General features: G+C 44.4%; 1 protein-coding gene across 3 annotated transcripts in view; it reads right to left on the minus strand.

Annotated features, from left to right (window-relative positions):
* CHCHD6 (coiled-coil-helix-coiled-coil-helix domain containing 6) overlaps positions 1 to 10774 on the minus strand; it is a 117117-nt gene extending 106343 nt beyond the window's left edge. For all 3 annotated transcript variants that reach the window (XM_082487823.1, XM_082487822.1, XM_082487821.1), the window contains exons 1-4: positions 10607 to 10774; positions 8558 to 8690; positions 7261 to 7330; positions 4879 to 5023 (exon numbers count right to left, since the gene is read on the minus strand). In XM_082487823.1, coding sequence (XP_082343949.1) covers positions 4879 to 5023; positions 7261 to 7330; positions 8558 to 8690; positions 10607 to 10696 — 438 coding nt within the window. In that variant the 5' untranslated portion in view covers positions 10697 to 10774. The remainder of the gene's footprint in view (positions 1 to 4878; positions 5024 to 7260; positions 7331 to 8557; positions 8691 to 10606) is intronic.
* Positions 10775 to 14782: the final 4008 nt, after the last annotated feature.

Raw genomic sequence — 14782 nt, forward strand, 5'->3', positions numbered from 1 at the left:
AAGCAAAAAGCAGAAGAAAGAGGAGCTTTGCTTGCAAAGTTTCTTTTGTTGGTAAGAAGGAGAAAAAAAGAAGGCCAAAAGAACTGAGAAGTTGAGAGAAGAGGTTTTGATTAACTGGAAGTGAAAAAGGAAACACTCCTGTTAAAGGGGAAAGGTGAGACTATTCACAACACGGTGAAGTAATTAAATAACTTGACTATGACAATTTTGGAAGTTCCTCATGCTAGAAATAAAAAAGGATTTAAAGATAGCTGTATTAATTCTTGGATATTTCACATGAGACTTAAGGCATGCTACCAGCATTAGTTAAACACCCTAGGCCCTGCTGTGAAGTACTGTACATATAATCCTTGTTGGATTTTAAGTACTCACAGCATTAAATTATTCAGAGAGTCCAGTCAGCACCTCAGTCCTGCAGTGCTGTACAAACAAACAAAACATTTTATCTCTAATATAAATTGGTGAGAGTTCTTCTGCAGCAGCTTAGCACACTACTTCCATTTGAGCCAGTCTCACACAGTTAATCAAAAGCCATATTCAAAGAAGGAAGTGAATGCTGCAGTGTTTCTACTTACAGAGCTATTTTGCTCTTAAACTAAAACTTTAAGGAGTATTACTCCAAACCTAAGGTATCTAGAAACTAGGTAGCTTGTTCAAAGTCATTTAAAAAAAAAAAAAAAAAGGAAGATCAAGATAAAAATGTAGAACAGGACTCAGGTACTTAACTCTAAATCCCTCTTGCAATCAGTGTATCACTTCAGGAAAAAACACCAAAAAAAAAAAAAAAGCCAAACCAACCCAAAACCAAACAAACCACAAAAAAATAATATTAAGTTAATCTGCACCCTACACCATAAATGATGAAGTAACTGGCCCCAGATGCTGACCGCAAGTTCTTTATCAAAGGTTAGTTGTAGTCCATATTCTCTTCAGGAATGTGCACTATGTAATAAGGCTGAAGAAGCGCTTCATAGCGATACTGCCAATAATAAAAGTCAGTTAATGAAAATCATAAAGAACAGATTAAATGACAAATGACGTTCAGCACAATCAAAATTAAATCATTTCAAAATACAGCTATCATTATTGGATTTATGGTCTACAAGTGGTAAGGTTAAAGGAGAATATTGCAGCACTACTGGAGACAACTGTACAAGAGGAGGCTACTAATCACCAAATTATAGATATGTTAAAGGCACGGGGCAGCTCAAGATCTTACTGCAAATATTAAAAAAAATATAATAAAACAAACCTTCCTAATTATATATGGCATGAGTTTCAATCTTTACTAAATTAAGTGCTGCTAGAAGTAAATTATTCATTTGCTATTTCTTCTACTGGAGTTGCCCCATTTTTCTCTGGCTTCTCTAGTAGGTCACAACAACAAAAACCCTGGAAGTTGTTTCCTTATAACTTTGAGCAGATCATTATGATCTGCACCCAGAATACTACTAGGTCCCTAGAGTTCCACTACTGTCTTCTACCTGAAAGAGAAGACTGACACAGAAGAGATGAAAGAGCAGCTCACGCACATTATTTGCCTCACATGCTAGTGCTAAAAAGCAGGAGAGTGAGCAAGAAACATTCAAGCCCTTTTCCAAATAAAGGAAGAAAACAATACTGGAAGAAAAAGGACAGATATGATTTGAGTAGGATTAAGACAATACAATAACGTAACCATGACCAAAAGGAAACTGTAGCTGAGATAAAGCAAGTCTGATAGGGATCCCAATAATTTAAAAGGCTGGGAAAAACAGTTCCTGCTTAGGAAGACATCTAGAAGCCGACAGACAATAGCTTTGACCTCATCTTTGCAAGGACAGGCTAGACTATTCCATTTGTAAGGATCTTAAATTTACGACTGATCAAGAGATAGTTAAAGAGCAATGAAATTTAACAGTTTCTCATTCTTGCAACACGTTCTGGGCTAACACTCCATGGTCACTATTTATCTTTTATGGGATACAGAAGGAGAGCCTGATCAGTTTTTTGCAGAGCGTCAAGTATGCAGTATCCAAGTATGCAACAGTGCACAATAAAAAGCTAATTCAGATAACAGAACAGCTTTTGTATAGTAGAGGTCAGGTCTCAACTCATTTTAGAGGCGCCCTCTTTACGCTTCACAAATACTGTGTGACTCTCCTAGTCACATTTCTCCAGGATTACTCTGCAGGAGGGCAGGGCTCTACTGAGCTGGGCCATATCTTTAGATTGGACAATAAATCCACTAGCTTTGCCCCCCCACCCCCCCTTTACAGAAGTCCGTTAATTGCATTCATAAAGAGAATATTCTCTTTCTAGTGGAAAGAGAGTTAATACTGCATCTGCTGACCCAAATGTCCTATACATATGTCCTATGCAGAGGAACAGCAGTCACCTGCCTCAGACATCACTATCTTAAAGCTCAGCAATCATGCAACTTCCTGTGGCTAGGGTACAATCTGCCAAGAGGAAATCCCCTACAACATAGCAGCCATTCAGAAGCTGCATCCAGGAGAGCAATCTCAGACACCAACCAACCCAACCACAAGCAAACGTTATCATGGAGTCAAAAAGCACAAATGGGTCCAAAAACATAAACAGACAAATTCATGCAAGACAATTTCATTAAGGACTGTTAACCACCAAGGTGAAAACACCTCTTGTTGAAGAAGCCTCTAAGCCCCAGAATAGCAGAAGTTGGGGGTATACAGGTGGGAAATACTGCTATACGCCTCCCCTGTTCTCATGCTCTCTGTAAGCAGCTGCTATGGATTACTGTCAGAGACAGTCTATATCTAGAAGGACCTTCTGTCCGAACCACTATGACCATTCTTACGTTTTATCTATTCAGCCCCCTGAAATACTTTTGCATTATAACCTCCAAATGCTTCACAGCCAAGTCACGTGCCTGGGTAAGTCATGCCTATGAGCATTCAACATACAGAAAAAACATACTCATAGAAAGGTTCTTCAGTTAAATCAAAATCAGGCAACAGATCGGTAAGATGAAAGGAACACAATAAAGACCATCGTTACTCAAGCCTGTCCTCTCGCTAAACCATCCTTTCAATGCGTACCAGGCAAGGAGAATTACCCTTAGTCTAGTTGTCTCAATAAGCAGTTTCAACATCGCAGTCTAAATGAACAAGCAATCTGAGCTCACTGTGGCAAGCATAGTCCCACCTCCCTGTCACACCCTGACACTTGTCCTGGTTTGAGGTAAAACAGAACCAATTTTGTTCAGTAACTTCGCTTCTTAGCTGGGCCTCTTCTAACAACTGAAATTAACTGCATATTGTGCAGACAATGTTCACTCTCTCAGAGTGATAAGACCAATTGTTTAGAGCTGATGCCCAGGCATGGTATGCAGAGGCTCTTGCTTATACTTATTGCTGTAACAGCCAAGGCCAACCAACTTTGTTATTTGCCCCGTTGGAGGGTCGGAAGCAGAAAAGCATAGTGGGGTCCCACCTGCAGGGAGGAGCAGACAGGACAGGTGACCCAAAACTGACCAACAGGGTATTCCATCCCATCTGCCTCATGCTCAGTATAAAAGCTGAGGGATCAAAGGGTCACAGGCTCTTCCTTCAATAGCCGATGTCTGAGGAGGACTCTGTTCGTCTGCCTGTGATCCCGATCCTGAATCCAGATCCAGAATCCAGTTCCCTTCCACCACTCAGTCCAGCCTGGGACTGCCCCAGTACCAGCCGGTGACGTGATTGTCATGTCAGGAGCTTGATACGGTTTTGTATATATTTTTCATTATTTCTTTTTATTTTATTATTAATATTTCATTAAAGTAGTTTAGTTCCTTCTAAACTCATAAGTCTCTTTTTCCTCCTCTGCCTCTCTCTTTGAAGAGGGGTAGAGGGGAGCATTTGTCGGTCCTGTCTGGGGTCCCTTGGGTCCCCAGTGGTGGATTTGGCCTAAACCACGACACACTTCATACCACTGCAGGTCAGGAAAAAGTGGCAGTTCCAGGAAGACTGCGTTGTTTACAGGCAGCACACCACTGCCATAGCAATGCTAGCATTTAAAAGAAAACAATACAAAATAGTATCCTGCGACTATTAAGCACCAATGACAACCTCAATCTACTGTAGTGACATAAGCATTTTGCTTTACTCAGGCTCATCTCACTGTGCTTCTACCTCCATCATGGCTCTTCTCAGCACTGGTATGACAAAAACCCAACGGGTTATCTCAGCAACACCAAGGTGCCTGACTAATAGTAAAGGCTGCAGCAAGAAGTCGCCAAATACTAAATCTGCCTACTGGGCAAGAACAGATTGGTTTAGGAGTCAGTGGTGTGTACAAAAGGGGTTTATGCTTCCTGGTCCCAAAAAAATCAAACTTAAGTCTTTTTCAAAATGTTGCAATACTTGACAGTTTTATAACAGTTCTTCTGTGACCAGCATCATAAGAGACTCAAACAACAGAACTCATTCTTACTTTTTATTACTTTGGGCATTTGCACAATTATACTCTGGAAAAATGGAGGTAAGTTTCAGGATAGATCAGGTCAGCAGAATCTGATCCTGTATATATCGAAACATTCATTTCATACACTCGATAGAGCCCTCTCTAGCTCAGACAACAACCCCATATACGCACACCACACTGACCTGCCATATGTAAAGGTGTCCTCAGTTACAGGCATTGCTTATGCTAAGGCCAAGCTTGCAGAGAAAGGCATCGCTGCAAGACATGCTGCAAGTGTAGCTTGCCAGCTACAGTGTAAGTCCAACATAAGTGATGAGTTGGGAGGTGATGAGTGCTTCAGCCTAAATCACGGTTTCTAAGCTCGCCACACAAGTGACATTTAATGAATCCCCTCAAGCGGAGGGCTTTTACCCTGTCCTGTATGGAAACATAGTGGAGTTTTTTGTTACTCACCAGCTGGGCCACTCTCTGCCTCTCTTCATTAGTGTTGTTCCTTTCCCGCTGAAGGGCAGTATTCAAGGCCTCACTGGCTGCTTCCCTTTCTCTTTTAGCCAGCCGGAGCAACTCCTCTTGGACCAGTGCCTGTTCTTGCTCATACCTGTATGAGCATCAAAGGCAAACAGAGAGAGGGCGATCAGCAGACTTCTGGCAAAAGAGTCATGGCTTAGCATGGACTACTCCTCCCTAGAGCTGCAAGACAAATCCATAACCTGTTTGACACAAAGTCTGCTCACAGTCCCTCAATTATCAGCAGGAATTCAAAAGTCCAACAAACTTTAAACATGACCTGCAGCTTCAGTGAGGTACAGCTCTGGCAACAACAGTAGACTTAGCACCATATAAACTTTACACTTCAGCTATATTTAGTTCCATTAAGTACTTAATTAGCACCTGGAAACAGTAAGAATAGAAAGTAGTTAGCTAGATAAATAGGTACTGCTTTGGAAGAGATCAAGGGATGTACAACAATAAAAGGAGTCAGCCTATCTGACAATGCTGCTCTTCTGCTCTATAAGGGAAAGAAAAATCATATAAAATGCATGCAGCAACAGCACTGAAAGAAGCAGCCTCATCAAGTCCATAGCCTGGACACCTGAATCTCAGATTGCCATGAAGGAAATTTTATCCAATTTAAGCCTTGGAAATGCCACATGCAAGTGAAGAGACATTAACATGAAGTGAATCACAGAATAAATTAGGTCAGATGGGACCTTTGAAGGTTATCTATTCTGGCCTTCTGCGCAAAGCGGAACTAACTTCAAGGTTAGATCAGGTCGCTCAGGGCCTTCTCCAGTCACCCTTTGATGTTCTCCAATGGTGGAGATTCTATATCCTTTCAGTGCAACCTGTTCCAGTGCTTCACTGCTCTCAGTGACTGACTGGGGTTCCCTCAGAGACACACACTCCTTATACGCAGTCAGAATTTCCTTGCTGCGATTTGTGTCCCTTTCCTCTTGTCCTTTCAGTATGCATCTCTGAGAACAGTCCGGTACTGTCTCTTCCAAAACACTACTTAGAAGCTGAAAAAAAACAGTTAGATCCCATCTCTTCTCTGCAGTAAGCCAATGCAGTTCCCTCAGCCTCTCTTCTCCTATGCCTCTAGATTGCAGAGGTCCCTCTGAGGGGCAATGTCGCCCTCCACAGAGCAGTGACCACTCCCTCAACTTAGAGTCATCCACAAAACTTTCTCAGGGTACATTTCAGCCCAACCATGTCTGGTTCTGGTTCCACAACTGAGCCACGTGCATACAAGCTGCTCCTCCCTTTCTTGTCTTCCCTGCTTACCTTAATGCTGCATTTCTGACCCTAGTTCTCCTTTCCCAGGTCAGGTATTTGGGATGCAGTTCATAGCTCAGCACTGAAACTGCCAGCAATTTCGATTCCATAGTCCCCAAGAAAGTGAACCTGTTTTCCAGAGACTTCCTTCGTGGCATCTCTGACTTTCCTAAGGACAGTGCGGTTGATACAACAGGGTTTTGTTTCAACAGGTTTGGCCAGTCAGTTGTAATAGTAAAAAAAACCTACTACAAACGGAGACTGCTTTTCATTGTTAACAGAAAAAGACCGATCTTTACAGCATTTTTAAGAACACACAGACAGATCAGGCCAGCAGTTTTAACAGAAAGCTACCACGTTACACAGAACTGAAGTTCTCACTGCCCTGCAATGCCTAGAACTAGGAGGAGACTGCTGTGGTTCTGTGAGAGAGAACAGCTTTCTTCTGCAATTTTTTTTCCTCACTGTTACCCCCATCTTCACAGGTATTTCTATCTTAATAGATTAAAATACCCTGGGATGAAAAATTCATAGCACTCTAGTACTGGCTGACAGGCATTACATCCAGTCTAGGAAAAGGTGGAAGAATGGAATCAGATACACAAGATGGATCTGATTATTTTAGATATAAACTGAATTAAACCCATTACCATGTTTGAGATTCCAAAATCCCTAGGGGAAGTATCAAACCCTTAGACTCCTTCATTTGTCCCAGAAAAGGCAACTGTACTCAAGTTTATGCTCTATTGGTCTTGCAAAGCACATCGCACACAATTTTTCTGTGGTTACCAACTCATTACATTGGTTGTCTCTGTTTCTCCGCTGTTTCACCACTCCAATTGCCCACAGCTCCCCTGACTGCTCCTTTTGGCTAAGGGACAAGCTTCCCTAAAAAAAAAAAAAAGTGTTCCATGGGCCTTAACTGGAAAAGGCTTCAAAGGGGATTCTCGGGCATTAAAACATACAGACATTGTGTTTGGACTGAAGTAAAACATATATGTGTGTATATATAGTCCAAAAGGAGCTAAACTATTGTCTTTTTCAAGAACTTCACCTCACCTTCTGTACAGTTCCTGCTCTGCAGCAGAAGACTTCTGACCAGAGTCACTTGCCATTGGTGGCTGGATTCCTACAAAGGAGAATAGAAACCTATGACAACTATAGTACAAAACATCGTTCATCATCACAGCATAAGTTATTTGAGGATAATTTCATATGTGAGTGTCATCTGATCAAGAGAAAAAAATACAACACACCTTAAAAAGTCTCAAGAAAATGTAAGTTTGATGGATGGAGCTTGAATTCATGAAACAAAGAGACACTGACAGCATTGTCTTCAACAAGGCACACAGAACAAGGCATGCTACAGAAACTTCTAGGTAAGGATGTTAACTCCTCAAACTCTGGTTTACACTGAAGCATAAGCATGGTTTTAGAGCTACTTTCCATTTCCTTCCTCTAGTTCCATTAAGTCTTCCCCTTGACCTCTGGCTTTCTTTGTAGTTACAAGGGACCCCACAAGTAGAGATGAAATTATTTGATAGAGTTCAGGCCATCCATAAGGCTTAGTCCACTTTCAGGAAAGATGTAGGCTAACAGCAAACAAACCTCTAAAAGCAAAGGCCTGGTTCCCTAACTTCATGTTAGTCTGGATGCCTTAAACAAATCCATGCTGATAACACATATCAACAAAGTGTATTTGGGAACCAAGAGAAATCAAATAGTTTTCTGACCCTTAAAGAAAGACAAGTTCAGAAACCAAGTTCTCATCATTCACTCGGCAAGCTGTGCTTAGTCAGTCTATCCTTCCCTATGAGCTTATTTCCAAAGAACAAAAAGCAGTATCTCCCTCACCCGTACACAATATACTCCCTGTGCATGGAAAGGAGACAAGGCAGCTTGCCAGAAATGAAAGATAAAATAAAAAAAATTCTGCCTTGCCTATTGCATGTTCATCTGAAATCCCAGAAATGTTTACAAAGTGATACAAGTTCATTAAAGTATCTGAGAAGGGTGGTATTACAAAGATGGAGAAGGAAAGGACCTAGAAAATAAAGTTGTCTTACTTAAGGTCACACAGTAACAGAACTAGAATCATAGCATTCCAACTGCTCCAACTGCCAGATAACACAGCTACCTTTCAGGAACATAAAGAGGATGTCACAAGATGGTAACATCCAAGGCATTCAATGATGCCAATATGTACTTCCATGTAAAAGTGTTATAAGCTAATCAAAGAGCTCCTCTCACAACAAGATAGTCTTGAAAAATACAGGCATACCATGTAACATCCACGGGCACCACTACTGAGAAGTGTGTCAAAACACTCAGTAGACCTGAGAGGGACTGACAGTACCTGTAGGAGACTTGGCTTTCCCTTCTGCACCTGGTGAAGATGAAGGTGTGCCATTGGATGAACGGGGCAACCTCTGATTGTCCCTTTTACTTTGAGGAGATTCTTTCATTCGGTTCACAACATCTTCAGTGAGCTGAAACATATATACGTGGGAAAGAAATTAACTAAGTCAACTCTTAAAGTATGTATATTTCACTATAAAAGCTCCCCATTTGTTAGTTTCCACGCTACTGCAAAAGTATTGCCAGTTATCTCATTTCAATGAGGTCCTTCAATCCAGGTGGTCAACATCTGCACGTTGACTTTACATTTTAAAAAAACGTACCCTATCAGTAAGTGATAAAACCTCCGATCTACTGACCCTAAAGGCTTCACTGGACTGTGAGAATTAAAACTTCTGCAAATACTAAGGAAGGTGTAGAGCACTGCTAAACAAGCCAACCCCTTGAGTAGGGGCATGTTTGCCAGAAGTGGAAGGAAAGGAACTAAGCAGGTTCTAAGTTGGTCTATCCATCCTTCTTCTTCCCCCATGCTGGCTAACCCAGCTCAGCGTGGCAGAAGAACTGCAGGTCATACAGCAGAGAACAGCTGCACAGCCCTCTCATTCACATAAGACTGCAAACATTTTTGCAATCTCAACTTCATTCTCACTCCCTTAATTTGGGTCCAAACCCATGGAAGAGAAAGAAAAGTTAACCTGAAGTTTTCTGGCAATTCAGTCCAAGGGGCTTCTCGCAGCACTGTTAAGATTGACCCCTTCCTCCTCTCAAGGTCAGAGGTTCTGTACCGACTGTTCTGGCTCCAGAACAAAATGACACGAGGTTGTTTCCCCACCTAGACTGGTCACAGTAGAAGACGGATTTTCAGCTATGCCACTGCAACCCAACTTAACAGCATTTTTAACATCTTCATTGCGTGTTGTTATGCCAAATTCCTGGTTGTGGGAACTGGTTTTTAAAAACATAAATCTTTAAAAAGTCAAGCTTAGTTAAGGGCAGGCTCAGTAAAACTACTTTTATATACATAGCTTCAAAAAAACCCACAACCCTAAACTAAAGCACCAGAATAAATTACAGCTGTGGTAGGTGAGGATGAGTCCTCAAGGGGTCCCTGCCTATATCCCGTAAAAAGAAATCAGGCGAGAATGACTTTACCTCCATCAAACACTTCAAAAAGGAGATTGGCACAATCTTAGTTAACTTTTGTCACATGATTAGTCAAAATGGGACAAAAAAATAAGTCATCACAGCAAAACACACTCTGCAAGCTCATTTCAGACAAATCTTAGGGGAAAACCAGATAAAGGCATTAAGAAGCAACAGCAATGAAAATTATGGCAGTAATAATAACAAAAAAAAAAAAGACTTAAACTACCAATGAAACATAGGGAAAGAAATCTTGAAAGGGAAAAAACATCTTCCTTAATCATACCACCACCACTCTCCAGGGCTTGTTTTCACAACACATACATGTAGATGTCCGATCAAAGTTCAGGAAGCAGCTTCCCACTGCCCCTCCTAGAAACACCCCTCATCCTCACTAATCCCCACAACCTCTTATCTCCCTGCATGCTCAGACAGTGATGCTTTGCCAAGGCTCTTGGTATCATTAATAAGGGCAGAGATGTCTCCCCTCTTGGATGCCCTCAGAGCCAGGCAGTGCCTCGAGCATCAAACTGCTTGGAAAACACAAGGCAGGGGCAAAAGGGGGTCATTAAGCAGTGAGGAGGGACAGAGGGTTGAGAGCAGAGTTTGGAAAGGGAGATAAAGCGCTGAAGAAAAGCCATGCTCAGGCATCCAGCCCTCTTTCCCACCACTCTCCAGTCATCACGTCTCCTCTCCAAACCCTTATTCCTTCAGCCTTACAGTTTTTCCTCCCTTCTTCCTTGCTGGTTTTCCCCACTCACCCCCTTCCAGCCCCGTACCACATCCCCTACCCTACCCTTCCAGCAGGGCCTTCCTCAGCCCAGGTCTCTGCCTTCCACCCCCGTCCCCCTGCAGCCTCCCCGCCTCCATCACCCGGCCCCGCGACGCCCGCCGGCCGCCTCACCCTGATGCCCTGCAGCACCCGGACTTGCTCCCGCTCATCCAGCCCGAAGGAGACCTTCCTGCCGCCGTGGCTGCTCTCGCTGCCCCCCATACCGGCGGCGCGGGCGCTAGGGACGCCTCTCCCCTCCGCGCCCCCCAACTCACACCGGGCTGCCGAGACGCAGAGCGCCTCTCCCCTTCCGCCGCCTGCCAACATACCCGCGCCCCATTGGCTGCTGGCTCTGCGACGGCCAATAGTGGGGCGCGGTGCTGGCGGCGGGCCGCGGTGCAGGCTGGGGGCTGTAGGCTGCCGCCGGCGGCTGCGCGAGCGGCCTGAGGCGGCTCCGGAGAGAGCTGCGCCCCGAGACAGGTTACCGCTTTAACGACATACCCACGGCGGCACCAGAGCGTCTCCGGGCTCGGTTTGTAGCCCTCCGCCTCGCTAGGCCGCCGCCTCCTCCCCTCCCACACCGAGGGCTCTGCCCGTCCCTCCACACCTTCGTTTTTGAATGCAGGGTCAGCCCACCCTGTGAACCTCCACTGCCAGACCCCCGACCCGTGGGGTTCCTTCCCTGGGTTAAAATTGTGGAAGGAAAAAAAAAAAAAACACCACACAACACACAAATCACAACGTAACCACAAGGAAAATAATCCAGGAAGGCACAAAGTTTAGCTCCAACACTGAGAAATCTACAAGACGTTGTCGGTCACAGAGGATTCCCGGGCTGAGGAGCCCCCCCGAGGGTGTCCAGGCAATTCGCCCTTGGCAGCACCGGGACAAAGCAGCTCCCGCCGCAGCCCAGCGAGGGCATCCCCTCACCCCACCAGGAATCCCTCGTCCACCTTCACACATGCCATTTCTCCATAGCCCTAGAGGGAGCTCACCACCCCAACATGCCGGCTCACATTTCTCCGGTGACTGAAAACAAAGTTACAGTCTACGATTTCTAGTCAATTTTACAGCAGCTGCTCTGTGGGCAGAACTGACCTCTCTGCTCCTTTCAGCCACTCTGTTCCAGCCAGACCCACCGACTGTGCCATTACCTGCCATGACAGGCGTACACACGGGTCCCATGTAGGTCAGGCCATCGCAGATATGGTCCCCGTCACCAGGCACGGCCGATCCACAGCCTAAACCAAAGGAATGAGAAAGAAGATAACGTACCACACAAGCAGCTGGATCGAGAAATGGCAGCTTTGAAGGATCTTTTCCAAATAAACTTTCTGCACTCCTAGAAAACAGGCCACGTGACGACCTAAATTTCATGCATTTGTGACTAGACACTTAACAGAGCCTTAGTACGGACACGCTACTTATCTACTTCTTATTAGCACATTGGGGCAGTTTTAACTGTTTAATGCTTATTCTTCACTGCAGCTAATGTGGCAACCACAGCCTTGACTCAGCAGTGGGACTCCGGCCAGCTTTAAGGCACTATCTAGGAGTCTGCCCCCCAAGATATCCAGGCCTCTTCTACAGCACACTCCTGGAAGCGGGGAATATTTTTGTTAGTTGTGTAATACTTTGTACGCTGGGGACTTGTCTCATGCTCAAGTTCAAGACAAGGGCACTGCATCATAGTAGCATCGGCTGTTTGCACTGCAGTACAGAAACACTGTACATGTCCACTGCAAGAGCAAAGGTCTGGCTAAAGTCAAACCATGATCCCACCCAGAACGCTCTCACCAGCCTCGTTTATTTCTAATCTGCTACCTGCTCTCTTCATTTGATGGCACCCAGTTTTTGTACTGAAGCAGCCCAGGAACAGTCATCCCTTATTGGCCTCCTCGGTCTTCCTGGGATTTCACAGACCTGCATCATTGCTCTTCCAGGCTGGTGAGTTCTCAACCATTTAATTGCTCCTCCAGCAGTCCTCCCATAACTTGGATTATTCTTCTCATTCTTCCTTAAGGCCTTTTTCAGGTGTAACTCCAGCCAGATGCCAGGCATCATCTGCAAAGATCCAGGAGGGAGAGTGGGCAAAGACAAACAAAACTACACTTCACACCTACAGCCGTGCCTTCCTGTGATCTCCAAGAGCCTGAGGACACCCAACAGGGCCCACAACCTGCGGGACACTGATGTGGAAGCAGCCATGATAATGGTGGAGAAGCTGTACAACAACCTAAACACCTCTTCACCTATGCAGGAGCAGAGGATGCCATCATAGTTAACTCCAATGGTAGCATTTCCTAGGGCAGAGTTTTCTGCAGGGAACCTGGAAGGAGCTCTGTAAGGTCGTACCACACAATGACCCAATCCCAAGGTCAGCCCACTCCCCAGCCTGTACCCCCACCAAAGAGAACCTGATGGGTGCCAATTACTGCCAGCACACTTAGCTGTTACTCAGCAGCTATCATGTCTTCCCTGCAGCCAGAAAATTAGTCCCGATACACAGTGTTCATTACAAAGCCCAGAACAAGAAATAAGCAAGAGTCAATTCCAACTTCCACACAAGGCTTTTCCCAAGCGACAAAGAAAGATATCCTATAGCAAAGACCCCCAATACTAGACATGCCCAGGAACAGCAAGATCTAGTTACCAAGAGAAGAATCAAAGGCTTCACTGACAATTATTTAGACCTGGAGACCACTCTCTGCACAGTCATCTGCTGTTCTAGTAACAGTTTTCTGAGAAGGAATGACCCATCTCTGACAAAAAGACATCACATTATTACATTGTTATCTGCCACACTTGCTCAGGGCTTTAAAAAAAAAAACAAAATCAAAAACCAAAACATGAAGGCTACTTTTTCTCCATAATATGGATCATTTGAGAAAGAAAGTATGACCATTTATGCCAAACTTAATTTTATTTCTTTATTTTACAAACAAAAATATACATTTATTCTATATTTTCTCTCTTTGCATCTCCCTCACACACATAACACACTTCTGCTCAAGGACCATTGGGAATATGGCCCAAGGCATTATATATACATAAAAATACAACAGGAAGAAGGTCAGTCCATGACCTAGCGCAGAAGCTCCTCAGCAGCAGAACATGGGACACTCCAGAAATACTGGAGTCCTGCCAGCAAAGGACAGGATGGACATGTCGACCACCTGCACAGGTGATCCTTCAGGAAACACTCCTTGGGACGGAAAAGCTGTTGCCGCTTTATTTCTCAACTGCTTTAAGACCTTCATATCTCTTGGCTCTGTCCAAGGCCCACCAACTCCAGGGAAGCTTTGTAGGTTTTCCCACACTTTCCAACAGCAGCTCAGGATCAGTGTTGTAAGCAGCATTAGAGGCAGCAGCTGGGCAATTCAGGCACCACATCATCCATCCCTTCTAGAGTAAGCAAGCAAGTGCGGCTCAGGCTAATTCACAGCAAGTGACAGGAGGAGCATGGAACACTTCTCTAATATGGCAAGGGTTGACTGGATGAATTGCTTGTCCAGCCCTTACACGGTCATTGCATGGAAAAGAAATGTGAAAGGCTGTTGACCCACAAGACAATTCAGCTCTCGCACACAAACAAATGGAAGCTTTTTTCCCTCAAATAAAAAAAAAAAAAAAAGGAAGGGGTGGTGGTGTTTGTTTTCAAGGTGCCAGTGCTACTTAGAGGCCTGCAGGGCAAAGTCCACAGGCAGAAGAGAGGCTGCATTGTTCATTAACAAAAAAAGATAAGCAAAGGGCCTGCATAGTTTTGGCAACCAATATGAACTTCGTGTTCTTGACCAAGCCTTCCCTATGGTGGGAACATCTGGTAGCAAATGCTTTCCCCTACCTGCTCGTGATCTAAACTAACACCTTCACACTGCACGACGACTTTGCAGAAACTCTCACCTCAATATTCTTCAGGAACAGCAGTGAGTTAGGGTAAGGGATTCACACAGTCCCCAAACATTTCAAATTCCCTCTTTCTACCACTTCTAATGGAAAGTTGCTATTGCTTATAGCAGATCTCCACCTACCTGGAGGACTCAGGTAGGAAAGCACCCCCAAAGCTAGAGGAATACACCTCTTCATCCTTGGTGAGCACAGTATGTCCCCGAAACCAGCCTGATGCAGCTTTCAGCTGAACAGTCCCTGGATTGGAACAAAATGTCTTGAAACTGCATGCCAGACAGCTCAGACAACAGTAGTCCATTTTCCAGCACGGAAGAGGTTAATAAGAAGTTCCAGATAGTCTTTAAATGAACCACGCTCCACATGCACATAAGTATTTTCAACACATCAAGCCATAAAACC

The sequence above is a fragment of the Vanellus vanellus genome (genome assembly GCF_965231255.1).
Source record: "Vanellus vanellus genome assembly, chromosome: 9".
Taxonomy (NCBI): domain Eukaryota; kingdom Metazoa; phylum Chordata; class Aves; order Charadriiformes; family Charadriidae; genus Vanellus; species Vanellus vanellus.